The 23724-nt window shown below is 41.4% G+C and overlaps 1 protein-coding gene across 5 annotated transcripts in view; it reads left to right on the top strand.

Annotated features, from left to right (window-relative positions):
- The window catches only part of srgap1a (SLIT-ROBO Rho GTPase activating protein 1a), a 79392-nt gene that overhangs the window by 52797 nt on the left and 2871 nt on the right, over positions 1–23724 (top strand). The window contains exons 9-21 of one of the 5 annotated variants that reach the window (XM_026310983.2): positions 1003–1200; positions 1679–1763; positions 3055–3082; positions 3733–3838; positions 5699–5759; positions 6386–6463; positions 6599–6733; positions 8581–8686; positions 8806–9030; positions 10291–10370; positions 14084–14264; positions 15892–16029; positions 22824–23214. In XM_026310983.2, the coding sequence (XP_026166768.1) occupies positions 1003–1200; positions 1679–1763; positions 3055–3082; positions 3733–3838; positions 5699–5759; positions 6386–6463; positions 6599–6733; positions 8581–8686; positions 8806–9030; positions 10291–10370; positions 14084–14264; positions 15892–16029; positions 22824–23214 (1812 nt within the window). Of the gene's footprint in view, positions 1–1002; positions 1201–1678; positions 1764–3054; positions 3083–3732; positions 3839–4490; positions 4525–5698; positions 5760–6385; positions 6464–6598; positions 6734–8580; positions 8687–8805; positions 9031–10290; positions 10371–14083; positions 14265–15891; positions 16030–22823; positions 23291–23724 lie in introns of those variants that run through there. The other 4 variants (XM_026310984.2, XM_026310986.1, XM_026310985.1 and 1 more) reach the window with 4 other exon arrangements.

Here is a 23724-nt window from a genome sequence, read left to right as displayed (position 1 = left end):
TGTTGTCGATGTGTGTAATAGTTTCACCTGAGAGTCCACCTTGTTCTTTAATTAGCATTGAAGTGAGAAATTAGGTCACTACCTTTGAGTGGGGGTCCTGATGACCATTAAGAACAATTAGGAGGTGGTACATGTCATCCCACCTTTTCAAAGCACACACACCCCAGCTGTTGTGGTCACAGTGCTTCTCCCCCTGGGTGTCTCTTGAATGCAGAAGAGCACTTTGCTGAATTTTTCCTGAGAGCTGCTTGTCAGGGTTTTTACATCAGCTGGGCTTTTTTTCCTCTGCATCTCTTCCACATCAGTGATTCGTGCTCACACTTGACAGTCTCTGTCGGTCTCTGTTTTTTTTTTTTTTTTTTGTGTCCATTATGCATTTTTCTCTTTTTATTCATATTTGTCTTTGAAATATATATGATATTAATATCAGTAAACTAGGTATTTACTGAAAGATTTTGAACACAGAATGGTCATTTTGCTATACTAAATGAAAGAAATATGTAATCCTTCTTTAACTTTAATGGAGCCGTAGCAAACTTGTTTGCCCTCCCAGCTGTTTGGCATATTGTGTCCATATAGTGGATTTGTCTGTGTAAACATGTTTCTCTGTAAGTAGTGGGGCATGCTTGGTGAACATTTATATGCTATAAGACAAGCCCTTCTGTTGACAGGACAGGAAAGAAGTGGATATGGAAATGAATCTTAAAAGCCTGCAACTAAATGTACCATCTCCAGCCAGCGCTGTTAACCCCTGGTCCTTCTAAGTGCATGTGAATTGATTGCTTTGGCTTGGAGTTAGATTTTTTGGGGGAAGGTGCTTCTGGAAAAACCTGAATTTTTCAGTGTCATTAGAGGTTTTTAGGGAGTGTGATGGAACAAGCCACAGAGTATACTCTGAAGGTGACATCCTGATTGTGAGACGATGACATCTAGCTTTTAAGTAGGCAGCTCTTTGCTCTGAAAAAAAAAATCCTCATCTTCTCCTTTTTCATATGTCCCCAGATCAAAAAGACATCAGAGGCCACCCTGACCACCATCCAGGACATGGTGACCATTGAAGACTATGACGTGTCAGAGTGTTTCCACCACAGCCGGTCCACTGAGTCGGTTAAATCCACTGTGTCTGAGACATACCTCAGCAAGCCCAGCATTGCCAAGAGGAGGGCCAACCAGCAGGAGACAGAGCAGTTCTACTTCATGGTGAGTGGAGAGAGGGAAGGGTTCTGGTGGATATGGGTGAGCAAATACAAAGGGAAAAGACTTAAGAGATGGCTTTTATGTCCTTTGTAGTCCTCCATTTGCTTTTCATATTTATACTTTAAAAAATGAAAACAAGAAAATAGTCTTCTCTGATTATGTACACTGTTTAATAGCTCTAAAATAAACCTAAATGTGAACCAAAGCTTTTATCTGTACTTTAATGTGCTAATGTGAATTGTCGTGGACTTTGAATTTCATGCAGCAGGCCACTTTAAAATCTGTGCTCAGTTGGTATAGAGGTAACTTGTCTAGAATATTTCCATTTCCTCAGCCTTACCGCTATCCTGTTTTACTCTGAGGTCATGATCTGATAAAGGTCTTAGAAAGACTCTCATCGTGCCTTGCAGCTCCATAGCTCTTATAGCATAGGTTGCTGTCGTAGGACAGCCCTAATGTAACTACTCTCAATTCTCACCAGAAATTCCGGGAGTATTTGGAGGGCAGTAATCTCATCACCAAACTGCAGGCCAAACATGACTTGCTGAAGAGGACACTCGGTGAAGGTACAGACACAAGTCTTTAACTTCCCCTTCTCTTATAACTCCTATTATTATCATCCTCACACTTGACACAAAGTCACGTCCTACAGCTAAAATGTGTATGTATTAGCTCTAATTTGTATACAAACAGACAACATAACTGGTTATTTAATTAAATCCTTTTATTTTATGTGCTTCACTCTAACAATTTTAGTCTTTTCCATGGCAGACTTCCCTTCGTCTGCCTGCTTTTTCCAGTAGTCAAAGCCCCTAGATGGTAATCTGGGTTTTAATGAGGCGAGCCAGAGCTCAAGGGGGATTGTGAACTTGTGTTATCCGTCTTAGTGATTGATTTGCAACCAACTCAATGGACTTCCATGTTTTAGAAGTGTAGCGGTCATAATGATGGTCTCTCCTTGTGCTACACTGGTGGGATTTCCTCGAGGCCTGACCTAATCTACTTTCAACCCAAAGTGTGTCTGTCAGTCATTGTTCTAACCAGCAGTCCTTGTGGTCTTTGTCAAACTCCCCACTTAACGGGCAGTGGCACTACGTGCTATTAAGGAAGAGAACACTCTCTGCCTCTATCACATGTTCCTTAATCATATTGTCAATGAGCTGAAATACATTGTGAGTCACTCAGACATGCAGACAGGTCATGTCCTGTTCATAGGAACAGATGGGCACAGAAAAGAAACTACTCCTGTTTTCTGAAACCATTTGAAAGCAATTTTTTTTGCCCAGTCTTACTTGTCCAAACCTGTAGTGCTATGTAATCTTACAATGATTAGTGTGCCTGTGTGCCTACGTCAGTTGTAAACACACGTCTGTGCCTGATAGACGTTAGTTTGTACTGTAATTGTAATTAAACTAAAGTGTTGCCTGTAAATTTGTGCAAGCTACAAGAGTTACTGTGTGTTTGTGTATATGCGTGTACTTGTATTTCTACCTGTATTAGGAGCATTTTTAAGGATAAATGCATCCCAATGAGGACCTTTTGGCAAAGTTAGGACATTTTAGCCAGTCCTCACTTTTTCAGACACCTGTTTGAGGGTTAGGGTTAGAATTAGGTTTATGTCAGGGTTAGGGTAAGGGTTGGGGTTAGGCATTTATTTGTGATAGTTAGGGTTTAGGGAATGCGTTATGTCTATAAGTGCTGCTTAAGAGGCCAGCGGTTGCGGACAGATGGCAGGTTTCAAATGCTTCACTAGCTGTATGCACAATGGCACCTCAGGGGCCTCAGAAAATGGGTCTTGATATGTCCTCACATCTAACTTTCCCTCACATCGCTTGTCTTTTCTTTTCTCACCTGCAGGCCACAGAGCTGACTACATGACCACAAGGTAAAGTACACACCCATGGATAGATCACATCCAGACCTTTTTTTTTTTTATTCTAGCTGCCACAGAAAATTTTGTTACATGACAGGAAAGTTCTTATGTGGAATCCTCTATAACCCTGTAAGCAGAGGTGTCCATAGTTAGACTCAAAGGACCAAGACACTGGAGAGCACTGGATGTGAAGGCCTCCGACCCGGAGTCACATGTCGTAGGCTACTGTACTTTCAAGCTCCAGGATAACTGTTCATTAAGGCTTTAACGCTAAGGTGGAAAAGTGGACAATGTTTAATTGTTTTTATATTTAAGAGCAAGAGGAAACAAACATATGTTTATAAAATAAAATTGAAACATTCTCTCTTATGTTCATGTATAAAGTTAATTTAATTTAATGACATTACAGTATGTTTGCTTCACAAGCAGTGTTGACTAAAGAGATCTGGACTCATTGGGAATGGAAAAAAATCAGCATTTAGCAGAGTGTTTTTTAGATTTTTTTTTTTTTTTAATTCATTTTTCTTAAACCAAACCAAAGATTTCCAGCAAAATATTCTTCACAGGACATAAAGGTTATTGTGGAATAGGCTCATAGAGATAAAGCACTCATAAAGGAAAACTGCACTCTTTACTTATTTAATGCATTCTTTGTATTCTAGACATCCCAGTGGGCCGCTCAAAACTCACACTGGCACCCGGCGGCCTAGACCCCGCTCTGTTTTTAATGTTAGGTTATTTAATGGCAATTTGGAGTCGTTTGTCAAGGTACTGATTAATAGTCTGCCTGCTTGACATTGCTCCTCCTCCTTTTTTCTGTCTTTCTGACCATTTAGGTTGGTTCTCCTAAAGCATCTTAGCTTTTATTTATCACTGAACAACAAAAAACAGCAACATATTTATGCTAAGATGGATTCTGGAAACCTTCCTTATGAGTCAGTGAGCTCTGGCAATCTGCGTCTGAAACATATGGGTGGCATTGATAGATCTGGATGACTGCCGGAGGAGAGGAATGGCACTTGCAGGCATAAGTGTTTGTCTCCATCAGCTCCCTGACACACTGCTGACCTGGCATGACTGAGTTGCTCTGGCAGAGATATGCTTTCCTCCTTCAGAGCAGGAGCAGAGGCCAGGGAAAGCAGCAGAATAAGTGGCAGTCAGGGAGTGGATGCCAGACTGATAAGGTGCTGCCTCTTTTTTCTGGGCCTCTTCACTGCCACTTACTGGTGGCCATGTCCAATCCTACTGGTCCTGTCCAGTTCCTACTGTTTTCTTTTGGGTTTGATGCGAGCACAGAGTGGAATCAGGGTGCACTCTTAGTGCAGGCTTTGGTGGGCAGCTGCTGTGTTCCTAATCTGGGTCTTGCTTTTCTCTTTCTATGTCTCTCTCCAACTCTGGCTCTTGCAATATTTCTCTGTAGCCGTGGACGAAGGAACTCACATGCTCGACATCAGGTAGACACTTTGAAGCATCTTGTGGGGCCCATGCTGCTTGCCTATGCTAATTTCCATTATCTGTCCCACTTGTTTTCATTTCATGTTGTTTGTGTCTGTATCTTGTAATAATCAGCTAATTAGTAGACTCAGACAGACTGAATTGGGGAAAATTTGGTAAATCACAATGATTTAAAGTTGTATATTTATATTGAATTGTGAAGTTTCCAACACGAACCACTTCCAACATTAATCTTGGAACTGAGTTTATTTGACATAAAGCAGTCATCCCCAGTTTCAGCACTGCATAACCCTGCTGCACTTCAACCTTCACAGCTTCACTCCAGCAATAGTCAGTTCTGGCATGGTCATATATCAGGTCCTGTGCATATACCCTTGAGGGCTGTAACCAGATCTGCTGTATCATTAAATGCATGTACTGAGTTGCTGTTCAGAGCTGAACTGTAGGAGCAGTTGACACTAAAGGAGAAGAGTGCAGTCCATGTCTAAGTGCTTGCCGTCTATATGGAGGCCAATTGAATTAAAATTTGGGTCAGCTCAGTCTGTCTTTGTCAGATCTTAACTAACCATTTCTTTGCATCTTACAACCTTCACTTACCCTTAATGTGCATGTTTATGTATTTGTAAAATCATACTGACCAGTTGCTAATAGAGCCTGACTGATACATTTACAGGTTTGTAGTAAAGCACACATGGGGTAATCACAAATATATAGGCATTGTGTATGTTTGCAGGCATGCACAAAGAAACTGTAAAGCAGTGAACTGCAGTAATATATTTTTATGTAAATTTGTCTTTTCTCAATTCAAGTTTAATATAGAGTACTTTTGTATCATGTTTTTATTAATAGCTATTTGAAATTGTTGTTTTAGATAAATTACATTTAATGTTCAAAATTGATTATTAACTTCTATTTACTCGTAGTGCTAATGTATAATGCATAAATGTGTGCAATTGTAAAATGTCTCAAAAATATCTTTATAACAGAATTTTTTATTTAAAAAGGAATAACAGCCAATATGTTGTATCATGTTTTTGTTATTCTAGATTATTGCTATTGTATATTGTTCTTGGAAATCTAGTATGGGTCAGGCTCTAGCCTTTGTGCATGTAACAAAGGGACATATTATACGTGATCTGACATTTGGGTGTTTTATTGACTCTGCCCTAATAGGATTCTGGACAAGCTATCCCCCGTGTGGTCGAAAGCTGTATTCGTTACATAAATTTATATGGTGAGTATGCTGTTATTGTGTATGTGTTGGGTATTTTGTCACGTCAGTTAAGCCTAAATTGGTGACTGTATTTATATTTTTTCTGCTGAATTTCCTCTAATAAACCCATCTCCAACCTGTCTTATTTCTTGATCTATACAATAGTGACACCGTTATATCACTTAGCTCAGCACAACTGCTGAGTGATTATTATAAATAATATTATATTATTTTTAAACCAGATAGATGCTCAGAATACGTGTAAACTCCAGTCACTGAAGATGTGTCAATAATGAGCTTTTAGTGTTTGTGTGGTCATCAGCTGCCTCTTAGCTGCATTTGATCAAAAGAAAGCTAAATAGAGGCAAAACACAGACTTTGGTTCTTCCTGAACATGACTTTTCCTCTTATTAAGTCCTAATCCCAGCTGGAAGACACTCTGGTAAAGCTTGATTGCAGTCTCCCCAACTCATTAATTAGAAAAGTGAAGAGGCTTAAAAAAACTGGCCCAGCTAAAGACGGTTTTAGTTGTAGAGCATGGGACTTTCTTTCTGTGACCATCAGAGTGGACCTCAGATGTTTAGTGTCTGTTCTCTTCTTTTGCCATCTTTTTTTCTTTCTTCCTTACTTTGTCTTTCACCGTGCAGGCCTTCAACATCAAGGAATATTTCGTGTATCTGGATCGCAGCTGGAAGTCAATGACATCAAGAACTCATTTGAGAGAGGTACAGAATTCTGTTCAACTCTAATAGCCACACATTATCAACTGAACATTTTGGATTAATTAGATGTATTTCACTAAAAAAAAAACAACACAACAACTCGTATTCATCTGACCTGTCAATTTGTTTGTGTCTTAGGAAATGATCCCCTAACAGATGATGAGAACAATCATGATATCAACTCTGTGGCTGGGGTTCTCAAACTTTACTTCCGGGGTCTGGAGAACCCTCTTTTTCCCAAAGAGAGGTTCAATGATCTACTCTCCTGCATTAGTAAGAACATACACATTTTTGTTCTGGTCTTGGTTGTTGATTATGGCAAAGCAATAGTGTTGTTTAAAAAATCTTAGGTGTAAATTATTTAAGATTTTTTTGATGTGCCCTCTCACTGATTTTTACTGTGTGTACTATCATTTAATTCCCAGCAAACTTTGTCTGATCTATTTTACAGAAAGGAATGGTCATTTGTTAAAATGTAACACACGTCTTTACCACTGTCTCATGTCTTTGTTACATCATCTACATGTTTTCACTGAGACTCATGTGTTCATAGCATCTATAGTTTGTATTCCCTGTCAAATACAGTCATTAGAGGAAACAGTGTACATACTGTCTGTATTGTGTTTGTCAGAAAGAATGACTTGGATGGGTTGTTTTGACACTGTGAATACTACTGTGTGGTATTTGGTTGAATACTGAGATGGATATTAGCTTTCATGGGTGGCATAAAGCTGGACATGTTTACATGATGGTGTTGGAATGTTAAATGTCTGCAGAACTGAGCAGCGTTTGAGTCCAGAGTTGAATCTACACTAAAGCTTTCACAAAAATACTCACATTGTCAGATCATTCAGCTCTTTGTGTCAGCTTTTCTGATCTCTTAAGACATGACGTCAGGAGGGCTTTTTAGCTCTGTTGAAGAACAATCGAACATGCAGATGGAGTCAAATGGACAAAACGTGTGCTGTAATGCCTTGTGTCCCAATGTGTTTTTATGTTCATGCAGGCTTTTGTGTACTCTGTGTGTGATGTGTGTCTGTGTATTTTTCTTGGGTGTACTTTTACACATTTGTGCAGGATGAGAGATGGGGATTCCCTGTTTACATTCTCCAGCTCAACATGCCAGTGATTACAGTGTGGGCTGAACGCCCACCAGGCTCCATATTAAGAACCCTCTGTTTATTCCATATGGAGCAACTCACACCAGCTACGCGATCCCTTTTTAATTTAACTGCTGTTTGTTTTGTTTTTTTTCCCCTTCACCACAGCAGCATACTTTTATTTTGGAATTTGCAGCGGGGATGTTTGGGGTGGGTGTGCTTATACACGTATTTGTAGGAGCTGTATAATATTGGAGTAGATCTTTAAATAGTTTCTGAAGTGCTCAGGAGCCTTGCAGAATCCTAGTTAGGTATTCATGAAAAATGAAATACATCACAAGTATCCCAGAAGCCCAAATCCCAGATGGCGCACAGTGGCTGGAGGGTGACTGGACTATTTTTAGCAGCCGGCACAGCCCAAGCTCAAACAAATGAAATAGACTGCTCCAAGTACCACACTGGAACAAATGAACAGTCATGAAAGACATAAAGGTTGTCATCCAGCATTTTGACAAAACACAGGGTGAAAAAGATTTGAAATGTTTTACATATAGTTATGATAATGATTATGTGTTTGTTGGAAAATGTAATTGCTTTTGTAAACTAGAAAGAAGGAAAGATAGATTGAAAAAGAACTGAGATGTTAGCAAAACAGATTATTTTTATTTAGAGCAGGGAAAAATCCTTGGCGTCGGGTACTAATGAGGAGTGCTGACTACTTCCTCCTGTTTAGTATTAAAAGAGGAACTCAAGCTGAGCTGAGGTACTTGACTAAGTTTCAGTAAGCTCTTAAATTTATATCCTAGCACTTAGTGTGGTGGTAATCATATTGCTGACACCATCTGATAGATAGATAGATAATGTTTATCATGATTTTACTGCAAATAGAAAAAAATGATTCTGGATTTTAGTCTTTCCCTGAATGTAAACTAAGCAGACTCATAATTTTAACATTATTTGTCTTCTTGTATTACACCAGTTTGTCTTATTTACATCATACCATTTCTGTTTTGTTTTTAGGAATAGAAAACCTGTATGAAAGAGCACTGTACATCCGCAAAATCCTCCTGACAATTCCCAGATCAGTCCTCGTCGTCATGCGCTACCTCTTCGCGTTCCTCAACCAGTATGTTAATAGACCAGTAAATCCAACCTACTTTGTGAAGCTTGCCTCTGCTTAATGAAATTTCACTTGTTTTTGGTCTCTGTGTCCTCATCTCTTGATCCTCCTCTTCTTCTGTCCAGCCTATCCCAATACAGTGACGAGAACATGATGGACCCGTATAACCTGGCCATATGCTTTGGCCCCACACTCATGCCCACACCAGACAGCCAGGACCAGGTCTCATGCCAGGCCCATGTCAATGAGATCATCAAGACCATAATCATCCACAATGAGACCATCTTTCCTGATGCCAAAGAACTGGATGGGCCAATTTATGAGAAGTGCATGGCCGGAGGAGACTATTGGTGAGGAATGACAAGATACAGTACCAGTCAAAAGTTTGGAAACACTTTCTCATTCAGTTCAATGGTAAAGTGTGTCCAAACATTTCACTGGTAGTATATGTACAAACATTAACTCTTTCTTCAGATTAGGGTTGAGTTTTCTTCCTGAAAAAGAGAATGCACATATTTGATCTCGTCATTTTTTAAGTTAATCAGGATTAAAAGCAAAGAAATAACATATTCTGATGAGACAAAGGACAAACTCCAGTGGTTTTTACCTTTCACTTATTTCTTTACCATGTTTGAAATAAAATCACACAGCCAAACATTCATTCATTCGAGTTACTCAACATGCAGGTATGCATGCACTGTAGCTGTGTAGCTTTACATGGTGAGCTTCTTTCAAGGTGAGACAGTCTGAAACAATCACTTTAATTACCACCATCATGGCTGGAGGAAAAGGAAAAAGGTCACTTGGCAGGGAGAGGCTGATTAGGTGACTTGGTGGACATACCAGAGTCAATCAGATCAAATCTGAGGGATGTTTCCAGCTCCACATCTGTAGGCAGGTCTTATCGCTTGTTTCTTCCTCTCTTTATCTGTTGTCTCTGTTTCTCCTTTTCTATGCCCCCACATCACCACAAGCTGACAGGAATTTATCCCTGGCTACAGCTAATCACCCATCTCAGCATGGCCATGCCCCCCCCCAACCCCTGGCAAGGCTCATGAAGCCCTGGGGAGATTTGTTGTCTTGGCTGCATCCCTTTCGTGCAGAAGAGGAGGCAGCTAGTGACATGTTAGCATGGAAAAGGCTCTCAATTCCTGACAGGGATAATCTGTGTGTGTGTGTGTGTGTGTCTGTGTGTGTGTCTGTGTGTGTGTCTGTGTGTGTGTCTGTGTGTCTGTGTGTCTGTGTATTACTGTCAGGTTTCTCAGCATAATACCAGAAGAAGAAGCGGCCCAACCACAGCCTCTCACATAAAACTGATAATTGCCACTTTTTGGACTTCCTGTAAAGACCTCCTTTCGTCTCTGTTATCACCATTAGAATGAGAATAGGCGGTTGAGATTTAAGGAAAAATTTTTAATTACAAACTGAATTAGACAAAGGGTCCTGTGGCTAGAATAATTTGAAACTGAAACATGCCCTGAAATTTTAAAAAAAATTAAAAAAAAACTTTTAAAACAATTTGAATGCCTTTACCCATTTTGAAACTGTTGCTGAACACATGACCCTTCACCTCTCTCATGGCCTTCATGGTTCCCATGTTGTCTTCACAGTGAGAGCCCCTTCAGTGAGCATGGTGCACTGGAGGAAATAGACAATGAAGCAGGGACAGAGACACACACCAGCGAGGACGGTGAGTGACTATACAAGTACTGCATTTAGCGCACAATCACACAAATAGCTGTTAAATGACATGTTGAAATGGGTCCTATATATAAGTGCTATAAAAAAGCATAGACACAAAGTAAAACATGGTACTATCCCTTCCAGGTGATGGGTCCATTTTAAGCTTTCTTGTGTTTGTGGTGTTGAGTGGGTTAAACCCGGCTCAGTGCAGCTAATCCAGCATTTAAAAGCCTGTTAAATGCTGTAACCTTGAACCAGAGAACTGGGCTCACAGTTATCGACGATATTCTAATGGTTCTGCTTCTCTCACTGAGCACTGGGACACTCATCTAACTTTTTAGAAATCCCATGGTGGTCCAAACTCGCTGGACTACTTGGGAAAGACATTTCCTTTGGGTTGCAGTCTTGAGTTAAAATATTCAGTTCTCACTGAATCACTGTTATAATAATATGTAAAAGGGTAGCAAACCCATGGAGTGTGTCAAGAGTTTCAGGTGTATATACCTTTTAAAAAAATGATGCAATCCATATTTTCTTTAAAGTTAACTAAATTTCCATGTGTCCAAGAGAAATATGAAGAAGTACACAGGCTCAAGTAGACACTAGAAAGAAATGATAGATTTCCCTCAGACATTCTAGCTGTGTGATCAGACATGTAGGTCTTTGAGTGAAATGGATACCAGTTTGTCCGGTTCAAATCAAATAATGACCATTAGGCAAAACCAGAATATCAGACAGGGTCAGATGCAGAAACCAGAAAAAGACAATAAAACTTCAGCTCATTAAAAAGTGATAAATATCCCTGACAGAGAGCTGAGCAGATGTAGTAAAGGTGAGGGGAAAAAAGGACTCAACCCACAGCTGAGGCAGCTCTTCATCTCTTATACTAGTTAAAAGGTGTCCCTAACCCATTCCATGCTGACAAATGTTCTAATCATGTCTCCTCTTCGCACCCAGAGTAATTAATGGAAGACTTTGTTTTCCAGAAATCCCTTGCTACCATGGCTTTGTTCCAAAAGCTTCTCTGAGCAAACTGCAGGATGTCCTCACAGACTGAGTCACTCCCCATAGAGTCTTGAACTGTGGTCAAGTTATTGTCATCAGTTATTTTTAAACCCCTATGACCTTAATGACCCTATTTGGATTTCAGACACAAAAGCAACTGTATTTTCTTTTAAAATTAACAGCATTATGAAGACTTAAATACATATATACTTTTTTTTTTTTTTGTTTAATTTTCTCTTTTCGAAGCTCAAAAATTGTTGGCCCTCCTTGACCTCAGAGTAAGCATTATACAGATCATTCCACGTATTGATCTACATAGCTGCCCGGAAATGTCTTTGACTCGTCTGTGCAGCCCTCCTGGAGTGTGTTAGAGCTCAGTAGCTTAGATAGATGATCTGGACCAGCCAGATTTACACAGGAGGTAAACCAGTATGATTGCTGCTGTAATCCAGTGCTGTCCAAGTACATGCCTATGAGTTAAGTTGGTATTTATTGATGTTGTTTAAAACAAAAAAGAAGCAAGGGCATGTTATTTCTGGGTTTCTGAATTGAGAAATACAGTCACAGCGTGAGAAACAGTATCTTGAATTCAGGTGTATGTTTTTCAGAAAATGAAATGCTTAGATAAGATATAATTACATTACTAGGCACATTGTTTGAGGCTATGTTTATTAAAGCATTACGCCACTTACTATGAATCTTAAAAAATCAGTCATCCATAGTATTGTCTTCCCTTTCATTTCTTTATGCCTGATCAAAACAGCAGTAATGTTAATGCATGAGAGACACAAACTTGGACTATATAAAGCCATACATTATCTTAGTGTAATTCTGCTCAGGGCTGACAAATGACAGGGAGGTTACCTGTCTGGCTTTAATGGTGCTTCTCTTGCACCATTAATACACTGATGTCCTTCCTGCTGGTACATTCACTTCATGGTCAGAGGTGAAACAACGGACAGACTGATTATAAATGACTTGGAGAATTACAGCATGCTGATGTAGTTGCCAAATGACACAGTAGGCAAACTATAGTACATGTTTGGCATACACATTTGAATGTACAGGGCGGCTTGTCCAGCATAGTCTCCTGTCCTGTTAATTCATATTTATTTTCAGAGAAAATGGTGGATGAAGAAGAAAAATAATTTCTTCTTTTTGTCATGTTCATCCTAAGCATATCAGGCTATTTCTCCCCTATTTCTATATATGAACAGGGATGTAGAGCAACATCCACACTGGCTATGCTCCAGTAGCTTGTGTAAGACATCTGATCACCTCATACACCACAGGCCTCTAGCTGTCACAATTAAACGTTTACAGTCTCAGTGTAAGACTTTGGGTGGTTGGGTCTGAAGTGATTCTTTGTTATAGATGCACAACATAACAGAAAGGATCCTTCACCACACCGAGATTTGAGTTGGAACAGTAGCCAACGCCTTTCAGCTGCAGCCACGTCACTGCAGTGCTAGCATAGACAAACATTTGTAGATGAAGGGAAGATTGATGGATAGGTTGAAGTGAGAGACAGAGAAAATAAAGAGAGGAAGAGAAATCCTCTGCTCCAATGAGGGTGCTGTCAGATTTATTAACAGCCTTGTCCGCTGCAGTGCAGGTCCAATTAATTCAGACAGTAAATTCCTGCTTGTCACATTTCATTAGAACCACGTCACATCCACCCAGTCAGTCTTGACAACCCAGTGAAGCAAGGAAGGTGGCAAGTTAAAGGTTAGGGAAAAGAATAGAATAAAAATAGATGTTGAATGAGGTTGAATAGGACACCAAGGGAATTGAAGAAGCCTCCACTCTGCTCAGAATCACCACCGTATTTCCTCTCTCACGTGGACTCCCTGCTCACCTGGGAATTGCTTTCAAGCTTCTCTGAAACATGTATCATGATGGCTTTTTACAGCTGATACAAGCTCTTCTCCCTTCCCCACCAGTAGTATATATAGAGCCTGTGTTAAGGTGAAACTATGTCTGTCCAGGGACCCCCTGTCTGAATTAAAGTGAGCGAGTGAGATGGGAGGAGGGCAGAGGTAGGAGTGAGGGAGGAATAAAGAAGCTATTTTTAGACCTTAGTTGCTGTAGTGCATGCATATTGGCTTGGAGACATGTACCTTTTGAACAGGAGAGTTGGCTATAGCTGTTGCTCAAACCACAGATGTTTTTTTGTTTTGTTTTTTTTTCTGGCTAGGAATCAAAATAAGACTGATGTTAAATCATTTAAAATATAGTGGACTTGGAGACAATAATCAGTACAAACAAAATGAAATAAAGCAAAAAAGTGACTGCCCAATCTACAGCTGTTAGTATTGTCTGTAATAGCTTTTCCTAGTTTTTCCTGTGCTTCACTGATCGAGGGTTGTTTGTACATTTACCAGGTAGTCAGCTCAATCTAATGATCCATACAGTGATTGACATGCCTCTGGGTCATATAGATCTCCTCTCTCCAGCTTCTATAAATAGCTTGCCAAAGCTCCTCAGGGCTTGTTGTGTCCCTGGCCTGGTGTTGTAGAGCTGGGTTACTGTTGACTACAGCTCAAGTAAACAACTTGAATTCCATGTACATTAAGTGTGCTCTCCTGCTCCAGTGTCAATATGCATATAAATGCCTGTGTTAAATTTCATAATACTGTTGCAGTTGCACTATTACCTAACTATACAGTAAAAGCCTGACATACCTGACCTGTCTAATCCTCTGTCCACTGACAGAGGGAGAACCCATTGAAGCCATTGCCAAGTTTGACTATGTTGGGCGCTCTTCCCGAGAATTGTCCTTCAAGAAGGGCGCCTCCCTGCTGCTGTATCAGCGTGCATCTGAAGACTGGTGGGAGGGACGGCACAACGGCATTGACGGCCTAGTGCCACACCAGTATATTGTAGTTCAGGACATGTGAGTTTACACACACACACACACATCCACACACACTTTGTATATTCATCATCATCATATTTGGGATGAATAGTATTAATTAATGCTGAATAATGGTATATTGAATTAATGCAGATATTATTATGAAAACTGTGTAAAAAGAACCCTATACTGTATACACACATTTACATACAGTATATGAATGTTACATATATGCATTTCTTTTGTTTTAATGTAAGCAAGCTGGATGCCCACAGCTTGTATGCAAAATGAATACTAACCAGTTAAGTCACCTCTGAGTCTAACTTTTGATTGTGGATTTTTTTAAAATATACTCTGTCTTTCTCACTCTGTACCTGAAATCTGAATATCAAGCTACCAGCTGGTTAGCTTAGCTGGTGGTGCACCGAAGACATCGTGATTATTATTTTGTCACTCAATTATGTTTCCTACGCTGCTGAATTAGTACTAGCTCCATTCACAGCGTTAGAGTTGGAGTTTAAAGAATAATCCTCCACCTGTCCCGGCCTCTATTTAACCCACAGGGTTAAACAACACTTGTCTCTGTTGATATGTGACTTTAGGGTCATGAATAGAGAACCTTCAGCCCTGTTTGTCCAGCCCATCACTGTTCACCATATCAGTTGTGAAGCGTCCTCCATCCCCAAGGTCCTTAACCATCCCTTCCATCACTGCATTGTGGTCCCAGCACTAATAAGCGTACACTCTGCCCTGGCGACTGTTGGTGCCTAATGGGCTAGATTCAGTGTCTCATTAGGAGAGAAACAGAATCATTCCTGTCACTTAGCAGCTGGCAGACAAAATGGGCATTTAAAATTCCTTCCTCTATTTCCTCTTTTCCTATTTATCCTTCTGCTGTCCCATCAGTGTGTCTCTATCAATAATTCACCAGGAGGGACCCAGCTGATTGGGTGTGTTAATGAAAGAGCAAGGGGAATTTACAGCTGTATGGTTTGTCCCAGAGTATAGTAACATCCTGCTTTCTACTTCTACAGAGCAGGCTGAGGAGTGTAAGAGCACACAGGTTTGTGATCTTCACTTGTCTCATTAAACAGCCCAGAATAAAACGTGCAGAGGGACAAGACTTCACTGTTGCGTTTCACTATTCTTGTGTCTGTCTGTAGGTTTTGTTTACAGCTGCCTCTGCTTTTTGTCCTTGCTCTGTCTCTGTGTGCATTCATACAGCCACACTAAATAAGTGACTGTGTTTTATATCGGCTCATACACATCATCAGAGACAGCAGTGCAGCTCAGTAGCTCTGACTACAGCCACCTGACAGGCACCAACTGCACCCAGTATCCAGTAACACACCTCACTGAAATCCATACAGCTTGCTTGTGTGTGTGTGTGTGCACGCCTGCATACGTGTGTGTCACCACCATGGCGCATCATCAGAATACTGAGAGGCCCGGGAATATGACTCATCTGGTTTTCTGGACCTTGAGGGGAAAGGGAGATGTGCTGATTCCCAGGAAACTGATATCAAATTCTTTCACCAAAGAACATTGCAAATATGAAAGACAGACCGATTTGCTGATTTATTCCTTTTTCCCCCCTCTGTCGGTTTGTCTGTCACCCCCTCTTGCTCTTTCCATGTCTCAATGTCACTCTGTCTGCATGTCTCAGAGATGACAACTTCTCAGACACTCTGAGTCAGAAGGCTGACAGTGAGGCCAGCAGCGGCCACGGTGGAGAGGATAAATGCTCGGGAAAAGACATCAGCTCACCCGCTGACACCAGGATCTCTGAGGCCTACATCACCAGGTTGGTTTTCACACTGCTGGACAGCTCCATTACTTGGATGGAAATATTAAACAATTTCTGTCAGGGACCCGAATTAGGACTCTTACATATATCACAACAAAGAAACAAAAAAAAAGCAGAGATGTCACCAGACTTTTCAAACGCTCTTGTAGTATTTTGTAATAAATGGGCTAATTATAAAATTCAAAAATGCAAAAATACATCAAAACACATTTTTTAGGCTAACACGCATTCCTCTGCATTATTTAGTGCCAGCTCTCCTAACGCTGTAGTGATCCATGTACAGTATTACCACAGCACTTCTTGGATTCATCTTGTCTTTATCTACTGAGTGAGCCATTCCAAGAAACCCTGACAGTCTGTTAGTAAGTCTGCAGTGCCTTATCTAAGATGCTTAAATAGCTTCAGGTGTGAATACTCTCTCACACACACACAGACTCTAGTAGACTCTTGGAGAGTGAACAAACTGTAAAAAGTTTGAGAGACTTGCTTAGACACTGTGCTATTTTGCTGAAAACAAGCTTTAATGTTTTCAACTTTTTATCTCGGCAAATTTACAAGGAAAGCTTGTAAAAGCTTTGTTTTCTAGTTGAGCGGGACTAAAGCAGTGTTACACAGGCTGCCTCCCCCTGTCAGTATCCTCAGCTCACCTCTCTAACTGGAGGAGGAATCTTCTCCTCTTCTATTTTATACCCAGTGACCAGAAAGTTCCTGGTGTGAAGTACGAGTATTAAATGCCCATTTCACATTGGTGCTTAGTCATCGGTAGCTCCTACTGGAATAACTACACATACATATAATTGGAAGAAAGGCACGCACACACAAGGAACTCACCCATCCAATCATACCTCAGTCTTTTTGGCAGCATCTGCTGGGAGTGTGCCAGTATTTTGTCTCCTGCTCGGCTCTTCATTGCTGTATTTCTGTAGTGGAGTATGTGACCTTGAAATGTGTGTTACTGGCTCTTGCTAAATGCATTAACAAATACTATTTCATTCAGACAATATTCAGTATTTCTATTGTTGAAAATGTTGATGATTCACACTAGACACAGTATTGATTTAATTGCAGGTATATGTTTGCAGATGAACATTTCTGAATGAATCTCTTTTTTTTTTTCACTACAACTTTACTGAACCTTCTCTAACTTCTTAAAACACACACTACCCTGTCACTAGCTACTAGGTGATCACCATCTCTCTATTTCCTGTGTCCCCTACTTTTCTGCTCCTCAGATACTCCACATAACTAGTGAATCATTTATATCCTGAGCTTTGTTTAGATCTTCTCTTCTCCTGGTGTAGTCAGCAACAACCTTCACCAAACATACCTCTAATAAACCTTAATAAACAAAAGATAAGCTATCAACGTCTTTACTGCTTGCAGAGTAAGTAGCAGTGCCTGTTGCAGTACACTCTGTCCCAGAGAAGGACTGGTGATAGGAATGCAGACTGCTCCCCCTGCAGGTTATCAGTGGTTCCTGCATATATATATATATATATATATATATATATACAGTGGGTACGGAAAGTATTCAGACCCCTTCAAATTTTTCACTCTTTGTGTCATTGCAGCCATTTGCCAAAATCAAAAAAGTTCATTTTATTTCTCATTAATGTTCACTCAGCACCCCATCTTGACAGAAAAAAACAGAAATGTAGAGATTTTTGCAAATTTATTACAAAAGAAAAACTGAAATATCACATGGTCATAAGTATTCAGACCCTGTGCTCAGTATTGAGTAGAAGCACCCTTTTGAGCTAGTACAGCCATGAGTCTTCTTGGGAATGATGCAACAAGTTTTTCACACCTGGATTTGGGGATCCTCTGCCATTCTTCCTTGCAGATCCTCTCCAGTTCTGTCAGGTTGGATGGTGAACGTTGGTGGACAGCCATTTTCAGGTCTCTCCAGAGATGCTCAATTGGGTTTAGGTCAGGGATCTGGCTGGGCCAGTCAAGAACGGTCACAGAGTTGTTCCGATGCCACTCCTTTGTTATTTTAGCTGTGTGCTTAGGTTCACTGTCCTGTTGAAAGATGAACCTTCGGCCCAGTCTGAGGTCCTGAGCACTCTGGAAGAGGTTTTCTTCCAGGATATCTCTGTACTTGGCCACATTCATCTTTCCTTCAATTGCAACCAGTCGTCCTGTCCCTGCAGCTGAAAAACACCCCCACAACATGATGCTCCCACCACCATGTTTCACTGTAGGGATTGTATTGGGCAGGTGATGAGCAGTGCCTGGTTTTCTCCACACATACCGCTTAGAATTAACGCCAAAAAGTTCAATCTTGGTCTCATCAGACCAGAGAATCTTATTTCTCATAGTCTGGGAGTCCTTCATGTGTTTTTTGGCAAACTCTATGCGGGCTTTCATGTGTCTTGCACTGAGGAGAGGTCTCCGTCGGGCCACTCTGCCATAAAGCCCCGACTGGTGGAGGACTGCAGTTATAGTTGACTTTGTGGAACTTTCTCCCATCTCCCTACTGCATCTCTGGAGCTCAGCCACAGTGATCTTTGGGTTCTTCTTTACCTCTCTCACCAAGGCCCTTCTCCCACGATTGCTCAGTTTGGCTGGACGGCCAGGTCTAGGAAGAGTTCTGGTTGTCCCAAACTTTTTCTATTTGAGGATTATGGAGGCCACTGTGCTCTTAGGAACCTTGAGTGCTGCAGAAATTCTTTTGTAACCTAGGCCAGATCTGTGCCTTGCCACAATTCTGTCTCTGAGCTCCTTGGGCAGTTCCTTCGACCTCATGATTCTCATTTGCTCTGACATGCACTGTGAGCTGTAAGGTCTTATATAGACAGGTGTGTGCCTTTCCTAATCAAGTCCAATCAGTTGAAGTAAACACAGCTGGACTCCAATGAAGGAGCAGAACCATCTCAAGGAGGATCAGAAGAAATGGACAGCATGTGAGTTAAATATGAGTGTCACTGCAAAGGGTCTGAATACTTATGACCATGTGATATTTCAGTTTTTCTTTTGTAATAAATTTGCAAAAATTTCTACATTTCTGTTTTTTTCTGTCAAGATGGGCTGCTGAGTGTACATTAATGAGAAATAAAATGAACTTTTTTGATTTTGGCAAATGGCTGCAATGACACAAAGAGTGAAAAATTTGAAGGGGTCTGAATACTTTCCGTACCCACTGTATATGATATATTTGATATATTTTGTGAAAGTGTCTGGGAAGATACTGGAGACTAGCGTCATTGCAGGAATATGCTGCACTATAACTGCAATTAAATCATCTTAGACCCTCACGGTCTGTCCAGCCTTTGCTCATTATTGCTTTTTGTTTAGCACAATGATGAAGCTGCCTGTAAACTGTAATGATAATGGCTGAAACAGCATTCATTAGGCAGACGTTAATTCTCAAATGAAGCCATTTGCTTTGGAGAAGTGATTAAAGGATGAGTAATTTACTGTTTGTTCATCATCACAATAAAGCAGTAATACAGATGGAGGACTAATTAAGACAGTTTATCTGGCATTATTAGCTTTTAGACGTTATTGTTTTAATATTTTAAGTTGCTGCCATTTTGCAAAATGTATGAACAGAAAAAGGGATATGTGAAGAGTAATAATAAATATATCTTTTTTACCATACAAATGTTATTTGAATGTCTAAGATCCCATAATAAATATTACATAAATGTATTATTAAATGTTCTAGATTAAAATTCTATGCCAGCAGTCATGCTCAAGTATTATTTTCAGTCATCCTGCTGCTAGACAGAAAGTGATGTTTGTGATCTTAGTTAGCTGTATAAATGTCACAGCTCTGCCTAGTTTTGGTCGGCATAAATATATAGAGCCTGTTAGAGTCATACTGAGGAGGATGTGTTGCTGCTGGCCTTTTGTGGAACAACAGAACTGCTTCATTGGAGTAGATGTTCCTGTACAAAAGCATCAAGCATGAATTCCAACCCGTACAATTTCATGAGAGTGTGTCGGATCAGACATACTGTATGTACATGCATGCTCCATGTTTCACACCAAATGTGTTCGTCTCAGATTAGTCGCGTATGGTGCTGAGGTGGTCCAGGTTCAAGTAGAGGACAGACGTTCTGCTGTGGCAGCTGTAGCTTCTCCTGGGGAGCCTGTGGTGCCGGCAGAGCTCCTCTGGCTGACAGCCCAGTCCCCTCACTCTCCAAATGAGCTTATCTCACACTACTGATGTTTGCTTTATTTTCCCAAAGTGACAACAAGCTTCACTACAGACTACAGATAATGTAGTGTACAAACATATTTTCTATATACACTCTGTGCATCTAATCTAGGGGATTTTTATGTCTGAAAGATTACTGTTTTTCCAGAGGCTTCAAATGAAGCCACAAATATAATATATATAATTTATGGGCTTAAGTTTTTGGAACACATGGTAGTCCATTGGAAAACATGACTTTTTTGTGTTGCTAAAAAGAATACTATATGTTTGGAAGGTACAAGGAAACAGAAAAAATGTTAAATGTTGCCTTTTTTTTTTAGTTTTTACAAAAGCTGTAAAAGCATGAATAAATATTTCTAATGGAACTGTTCCAAATATTTATTCATTTAGTTAATCTCTCAAAGATGGGTATTAGAAGACTGTACAGAGCCATGTTCCAGGAGGAAAAGCAGATAAGTAGACTTGGTGGTGGATTGAGGAAGTTCAGGAGTGTGTTAAGAGGAAAAGGTTAGCTAAGAAGAAGTAGGACACTGAGAGGACTGAAGAGAACAGACAGGAGTACAGGGAGATGCAGCGTAAGGTGAAAGTAGAGGTGGCAAAGGCCAAACAAAGGGCGTATGAGGATTTGTATGATAGGTTGGACTCTAAGGAGTGAGAGGTGGATTTGTACAGGTTGGCGAGGCAGAGAGACAGAGATGGGAAGGATGTGCAGCAGGTTAGGGTGATCAAGGACAGGGATGGAAATGTGTTGACAGGTGCCACAAGTGTGATGGAAAGATGGAAGGAATACTTTGAAGAGTTGATGAATGAGGAAAATGTCAGAGAGCACAGAGTAGGAGAGGTGACTGTTGTGGAGCAGGAAGTAGCAAAGATCAGTAAGGATGAAGTGAGGAAGGTGTTGAAGAGGATGAAGAGTAGAAAGGTCCTGATGACATACCTGTGGAGGTATGGAAGTGTATATTGTGGCAGTAGAGTTTTTGACTGGGCTACTTAACAAGATCTTGGAGAGTGAGAGGATGCCTGAGGAATGGAGGAGAAGTGTACTGGTGCCCATCTTTAAGAACAAGGGAGACGTGCAGAGTTGTGGAAACTACAGAGGAATAAAGCTGATGAGTCACACAATGAAGTTATGGGAAAGAGTAGAGGAGGCTAGGCTGAGGTCAGAAGTGAGCATTTGTGAGCAGCAGTATGGTTTCATGCCAAGAAAGAGAACCACAGATGCAATATTTGCTTTGGGAATGCTGATGGAGAAGTACAGAGGAGGCCAGAAGGAGCTGCATTGTGTCTTTGTAGATTTGGAAAAAGTGTATGACAGGGTGCCGAGAGAGGAGCTGTGGTTTTGTATGAGGAAGTCTGGAGTGGCAGAGAAGTATGTTCGAGTGGTGCAGGACATGTATGAGAGCTGTAAGACAGTGGTGAGGTGTGCTGTAGGGGTGACAGAGGAGTTCAAGGTGGAGGTGGGACTGCACCAAGGATCGGCTTTGAGCCCCTTCTTGTTTGCTGTGGTGATGGACAGGCTGACAGATGAGGTTAGACAGGAATCTCCATGGACCATGATGTTTGCAGATGACATTGTCATCTGTAGTGAGAGCAGGGAGCAGGTGGAGGTAAATCTAGAGAGGTGGAGGTTTGCTCTGGAAAGGAGAGGAATGAAGCTGAGCCACATAAAACAGAGTACATGTGTGTAAATGAGAGGGACTCAAGTAGAACAGTGAGGTTACAGGGAGTAGAGGTGAAGAAGGTGGAGGATTTTAAGTACCTAGGGTCCACAGTCCAGAGCAACGGAGAGTGTGGAAAAGTAGTGAAGAGACGTGTGCAAGCAGGTTGGAACGGGTGGAGGAAAGTGTCAGGTGTGATGTGTGACAAGAGAGTGTCAGCAAGAATGAAAGGAAAGGTGGACAAGACAGTGGTGAGACCAGCAATGTTGTCTGGTTTAGAGACAGTGGCACTGAGACAAAGACAGGAGGCAGAGCTGGAGGTAGCAGAGCTGAAGATGTTGAGGTTCTCTCTGGGAGTGACGAGGATGGATAGGATCAGGAATGAGGACATCAGAGGGACAGCTCATGTTAGATGTTTTGGAGAAAAAGCCAGGGAAGCCAGATTGAGATGGTTTGGACATGTTCAGAGGAGGGACAGTGAACACATTGGTAAAAGGATGCTGAGGTTAGAGCTGCCAGGAAGGAGGCCTAGAGGAAGACCAAAGAGGAGGTTCTTGGATGTAGTGAAGGAGGACATGAGGATAGTTGGTGTGGGTGAGGAGGATACAGAGGATAGGGTTAAATGGAGGCCCCTGAAGGGAGCAGCCGAAAGGAAAAGAAGACAGAGCCATATTTGTGTCTTCAAGGTCAAATATATTAAAAAAAACACTATCTGTAGTTACTCCCTTAAACCTTCTCATGTCCATTTCATGTTGTTCATTTCATGAGTTCTTTCTTCCTTTCTCACTACTACTCTGTGTGTTGATTGAACCCAGGTGCACCAGTAATCATTAAAGGAAACTTCTGACTGCATTTTCTTTATGACTCATTTATTGTTGAGTTCATCTGAAAAGAACTTATCCAAAAAGAGAAATTTATTCAACAACTTCTGTTTGCTGTTTCCTCTTTGTCCAAATCGTCTACCCCAGTAGGCACAGGAAAAGATCAGACCCACCATCTCGGCGGCCTCCTGCCCGTCCCAGCGATGTCCACTGCATGGTGCATGAATCCCAGCGGGGTCATGGAGGACATGGTGGCACCCCGGAGATGGGCTCCCCGGTTCTAGGCCACTTCAGTCCGCGTGATGTGCTGCGGAGTCGCAACCACATGCCCATGGACAGTCCCGAGCGAAGGCGCCGCACTGGCCACGGCAGTCTGACTAACATCAGCCGTCACGAGTCCCTGAAGAAAATGGAGAGCCCCCCGATCCGCCGCTCCACCTCCTCGGGCCAGTACACAGGCTTTACTGATGGCCACCACCACCACCACCACCACCACCACCATGGTGGCAAGTCCCTGGATCCGGAGACCATCGCACAGGTCAGCGCGGGACGAGCGGCGACCCGACCGCAGCTCCCTCCACCATCAAAGCCCTGCCCCGCCCTGTAAAAACATAGTCAGTCCCTGTCTTCTGCTTCCTCTGGCTGCACCTGTGTCTGTGTGCTAAATACATGCAAAAGACTAGTTCCACAGGCAGACAGCAGGGAGCATAGCATGACACTGGGACACATCATCTTTATTTACTGTAGTTTTGTTTATAGGCATTGAAAAAAAAATCTTATTTTGTTAGAAAACGAAAATCTATCAATGCCCTACAATAATAATTAATGTTAGATTGTCATAATTAATGATCAAGCAGACGTGCATTAGGAAGGTGGTGGTGCCTCATGCTGAGAGCCTTAGCGGGAAAGCAGAGGTCTCATAGAGCCCTTTAAATAGTGCTGGGCTGGCTGTCTGCCTACAAGGAGGATGCTCAGATGAACATGTTGTCATCTCTGCATCTCCTTTGCTATCCAAAGTCATTTGCATGCAGAGGGAGAGGCGCCGGTG

The sequence above is a fragment of the Mastacembelus armatus genome, chromosome 6 (genome assembly GCF_900324485.2).
Source record: "Mastacembelus armatus chromosome 6, fMasArm1.2, whole genome shotgun sequence".
Classification (NCBI taxonomy): Eukaryota; Metazoa; Chordata; class Actinopteri; order Synbranchiformes; family Mastacembelidae; genus Mastacembelus; species Mastacembelus armatus.
Note: the sequence above shows the minus strand (reverse complement) of the source record. Positions and strands in the feature narration are given on the sequence as shown.